Source organism: Macadamia integrifolia, unplaced genomic scaffold (assembly GCF_013358625.1).
Source record: "Macadamia integrifolia cultivar HAES 741 unplaced genomic scaffold, SCU_Mint_v3 scaffold540, whole genome shotgun sequence".
In the NCBI taxonomy this organism is placed as follows: Eukaryota; Viridiplantae; Streptophyta; class Magnoliopsida; order Proteales; family Proteaceae; genus Macadamia; species Macadamia integrifolia.
In genome coordinates this window covers 245752-250783 of record NW_024870480.1, presented here as the reverse complement: position 1 = coordinate 250783, position 5032 = coordinate 245752, and the positions used below count along the sequence as shown (strand labels likewise).

Below are 5032 nucleotides of genomic sequence, written 5' to 3'. Positions count from 1 at the left end.
GGGAGGGGAAGTTTTCTTCCCCTTGGCATATTGTTATGAAAATTTGCCAAAAAATTCTCTCTATATTGCTAAGAAACACTCCAAATTTCAGCTTCATCAGATCCCTATAGTCCCCTGTGATTTCAAGGGAGATTCCTCTCTCCGCATTGAGTGTTTTTCACACTCAGCGGTTAGCATTGTTTAATTGTTTTTGCTTCTTTATTCCTTTTTCTTTTATTCACAGGTAGATTTAATACTCTTGTTATATTGGCTTGCTGTTGTGTCCTTTGTTCTACCTCATGACTTGTTCTCCCTATATTTTGTTGCAGGAATTTTCTCTCGTGTTATAATGGGTGACCCAAGCCTGCCATGGACTTAGACAGTGTCCAAATCACTGCTATTAAGCTCAATAAAAAGAGCAACCCAATGCAGGAGGCTCCCGCTACTGCAGGGTTTGGGAGGGACAAGTGTACACAGCCTTACCCCTGCTATAAGCTCAATGGAGCATCTAATTATCTGTTGTGGGCCCAAGCTGTGAAACTACATCAATGCAAAAGGAAAATTGATGTATCTGTGGTCAAAGCCTCCCTCTGCCAATTCTAGAGACTATGAGGAGTGGATGCACGAAAATGACACATTCTTGTGTGGCTGTGGAACATGAATTCTTTTATTGTAGCTAATGTTATGTACCACTTAACTGCTAAAGTTGTTTGGAATAACTTGAAAGAAAATTTCTAATGGAAGTTATTCATTAATGGAGGGGACCCTATCCCTAATTAGTGATAGAATCCCTTTCCTGAATGAAGCCTCTTGTCGCATCCAGCATATCATGTTCAATAGAAGTTAAGTGACACATAACATTAGCTACAATAGATGTTGGTTCTTGACAGGCTGTAGATCAATATTCAAACTGGATAGAAATTTATTACCCAAATTCTTCATGTTGAATATTTATGGAAGAGACTTTTATCGCATCCAGCATATCATGTCACCACATCTCACTAAATCTGATGTCTCATCTTCCTCTAAGGAAAATAGTGAGAGTCCCTTCCATGAATGAGTCCTTTTGTCACATCCAACATAGCGTGTCACTATCTCTCGCTAAATATGATGTTTCACTGCATTTAATGGACGAGGACTTGGCTCAAGTGGAGGACATGGCTGTGATAGTTATGGAGGTCATGGACCGCAGCCTAGTGGACAGCAAACCGATCAAGCCTTAAGATGGTGTTCATACTGAGGCAAGGTCAATAATATTGTCAATATATGCTGGCGTAAGCATGGCCATGGAAAACCTCAGTGGCCACAACACAATTTGCTAATACCCCGATGGCTACAGGGACTTTTGACGAAGTACCATCTACATACACTAATCTCGTGATGATCTGGTTAATCAATTACTGAATTGTGTCTAGCAAATTAAATCATCCACTACCTCTTCTACTGCCACATTTTGGTACTACTGCGCTTTTTTTCTTTCTCAACTAATCCTTGGGGTTATTGATTCTGGTGCCGCATGTCATATGACCAGTAAGTTAAATGTATTCTCTTCTTTCTAGAAAACTTTTCATCCGTCCAAGTCACTCTCGTGGACCTTTCAATTAGTCAAATTACTTAAGCACTAAATTGTTCAATCACTTTTTATCCTACTAGTTGTGTTATTCATGATCTCAAGACCAGGGAGATGATTGGTGGAAGGCATGCGAAGGATTGGTTGTACTACCTTGACCCTGCTTCCTCTACTATTGCTTCCGCTACTATCTATGGTGCTCCTTCAATTTCTCCTTTTCAATGGCATTATCGATTAGGTCATTTGTCGCTTCCCAAGCTTCAACACATGGTTCCCAATCGCAAGTCTATTTCTCAGATTGAGTGCAAGGTGTGTGTACTTGGAAAGAATCATCATACTTCCTTTCCTTATTCTTCTGAATCTAGAAGTCAGTTTGTATTTTATTTAGTCCATTCTGATATTCAGGGTTCAAATCAGATCAATAGATTTTCGCGTTCTTCCTTTATCACTTTAGTAGACGATCATTCTCGGATGACATGGTTATATTCGTTAAAGATCATTTTGAATTTACATCTATTTTTAACACTTCCATATCGAAATAATACAGTTCAAATATTACCCCGAACTAGATCAGGTGTTGACTTATAAAAGAGAGGTTTTCACTGTTAAAAGCTTGTTCCTCAACATCAAGTGGATGAGAATGGGGTTATTTGGAGCTACTACTTGAGTCCATTTATTGTGGACTTGTTTCCCAATGAGGCAGTCAGATGTTACAACCAAATAGACCAAGTGGAAGTGCAAAGTAGGAAGTGCGAACCATGTAGGAAGTGCAAAGTAGGAAGTGTGAACTATATAACTGATCAGACAATTTTAACTTTCAACATGATTAAATGTTGGACAACTTAGGTAGGTTGCAAAAATTGAAAGCAAGCAAGCAAGCAAAAACCAAAACTGTGATTACCTTTTGCAGCCTTTTCTTTTTCTCTTCTTGTAACGAATGAACTACTCCAGCCAATCTAGAAAGGGTGTCGTTGCTAATATTCTTTGATAGACTATTTGAAGAATCAACCAAGCTTGGATGAACCTCGTTTATTGTTTTAAGAAAATCAATTGACATTTCGGCTGTCAACTCATGGATAGAGTTAACATGACCATTAATCTTCTGCAACCTCAAACTCTGAAAACAAAATGGTAGAAGTAGCATCTTTAATATCAATTCAATCTCCTTTATTTTTGTAAGAAAACAATTGAGCTCCGAATCAAAATTAATGAGGAAACCTTCTCTGTCTGGAGTTCCTGAAGTTGAGACTTTAAGTTCCCCAATTTCTTAACAGTCAAGTCCCGCTCATCCACTTGGTAATTTGCCCAATTTCCAAGCTGGACAGTACCACCCATTTCTGCACAGACTCGAACAATCTGCGACTGAACCTCCATAAAATCCTTTACCCGTTCCCCTTTCTTCCGTCTCAAATCTTCCAAGACGGGTTTTATGGCACTTATCTGATCTTTAAGAGTACCCCTTGCATTCTCAGACTACACAGAGAGTTAAGAATCTCAATAACCATCACTAACCAACTTACCCTCATTCTCAGATAATAATAAAATCAAGATTCAAGACTATAAAAAAAAAAACACTGACTAGAGAGAAGGAAGCTCGTTCTCCAAGTGCAGAGATGAGGCTCGCAGCTTCAGCCTCCGCCTCGGCCAATTCTTGATGTAAATCAGCCTTATACTTGCTTGTCTGTTCAACCTTCCTTCTGTAAACATCAAGACACATTTGTTCAAGCTGCAGAAGCATCTTGTCCCTCTCGCTGTCACTCTCCCCAATTTCATCCCAAATCCTCTGATCACCAAATAAAAATAATTCAAAACGACAAAAAAAACCCAACAAAACAATTAAATATGTAGAAGATGAGAAAAATCCGTAAAATGATAGTTAAACACGAAAAAAAATCTACAATACACACTGAACATCATAGAAGATTTCAATGAAAAGCAAAAAAGAATCCATGAAATCGTAGCCATTTCCGATTCAATAAGAATATAAGAAGTAGATTGAAAAACCTGTAATTCTTGGAGAAGAGAACCACAAGTGGTCTCTGATATGGAAGGGATCATCTTCAACTGTGGAAGAACGGACAATCCAATAAGCTAAACTAAATGTAAAACAAAAAAAAAAACTAAACACGAAACCCTAGAAAAAAAATTCTATTCTTTTCTTCTCATTCCGTTTTGGGGATTTGCAGAACAGTATATACTATAAAACCCCTTCTACAAAAGCGAAGCACAGAGAAAGAGGTGTGAAGAGGAACGGTGACGAAAGAAAAAATATTTATGTCCCCCGCGGGTGACACCCCAATCAATGTCCGTTACGGAGGTGTATTAAATGGGTTTGGTTTTGGCGCGGAAACCGACGATTTCGATTTTTCAAAGTTTATGAGATGAAACAGGTTGTATGTGCGGATGTTGTTGTAGACCGTTGGATTAGAATGTGTGTGCTTTTTTTTTATTTTGGGTAATGTAACATGTGTGCTTTCAGTCTATATATTATTCTGTTTAAAGGGTTGTGAAATGCGAGCTCACGAGAGCGTCGCAGGGAGCGAAGCACATGAATTTTGAGAAAACCGTTTCTTTGTATTTCAAATTTGATTTTGTACCACGAACAATACACATACGGTAAACGTGGCACGCTAGCGTTACTCATGGATTCAGAATGGAAAGTATACTGAACTAAAGTGCTGCCCAATTTTTTTGGTAGGGAAGTCACCGTTTGATAACACCCCAAGAAATGCATTATTCTGATTTTTTTTTTTTTTTTTTTTAATACTTCAAAAAGAGTTTGATAAACACGTTTTGCTTATTCTATTTCAATGAAAATTTATAAGAGGATTTGTCCGACGAAGTAAGTATGGTTTTTTTTTTTTTTTTTCTTGGTGATTTATATCAACTTTCCCTGGGGTTTGCTTATATTACATCCTCCCCCCTTAAAAAAATCATTTATTACATTTAAACCTCCAAAATCTAACACCGTAAGAGAAATGTTAGTTTTATAATACAAAAAGACATAGTTACCTCGTTCTTCTTCTTCCTCCTCTTACTCTCTTGGTGTCTAGATATATATGTATCAGGATCAACAGGATCATCAAGCTCTTAGAAGAGAGAGAGAGGTGAAGGCCAAATTCGCTCTCTTAGTGCCTAGATATATCTGTATCACAACAGGATCATCAAGCTCTAAGTGTTGATGGATCCGAATTTGCAGAACTCACTTCATAAATCCAATGAAATGCCAATCTCAAGAACATCGTTTCAATTGAAACTAACAACACCAATAGATGAAACACCTACAGTTGATCAAGAAAGCATCGGCAGACAAACCTGAATTGCATCGATCAACTTAGTTCTATCAGCAAGCATCGTTTTCTTTGGGGATTTCATAGATTGAGGGAGACGGCCAGTCATTCTCCTTAAAATACATAAAAATGAACAAAACAAGACAAAAGTATAATGAATCAAAATCGGAAGGAATAGAAAAAGACAGAAGGA

The 5032-nt window shown here is 37.8% G+C and overlaps 1 protein-coding gene across 3 annotated transcripts in view; it reads right to left on the bottom strand.

The window, feature by feature from the left end:
* The window catches only part of LOC122069159 (65-kDa microtubule-associated protein 5), a 14481-nt gene extending 10641 nt beyond the window's left edge, over positions 1-3840 (bottom strand). For all 3 annotated transcript variants that reach the window (XM_042633108.1, XM_042633106.1, XM_042633107.1), the window contains exons 1-4: positions 3554-3840; positions 3129-3332; positions 2768-3022; positions 2451-2666 (exon numbers count right to left, since the gene is read on the bottom strand). In XM_042633108.1, the coding sequence (XP_042489042.1) occupies positions 2451-2666; positions 2768-3022; positions 3129-3332; positions 3554-3607 (729 nt within the window). In that variant the 5' untranslated portion in view covers positions 3608-3840. The remainder of the gene's footprint in view (positions 1-2450; positions 2667-2767; positions 3023-3128; positions 3333-3553) is intronic.
* Between the last annotated feature and the right edge of the window lie 1192 nt (positions 3841-5032).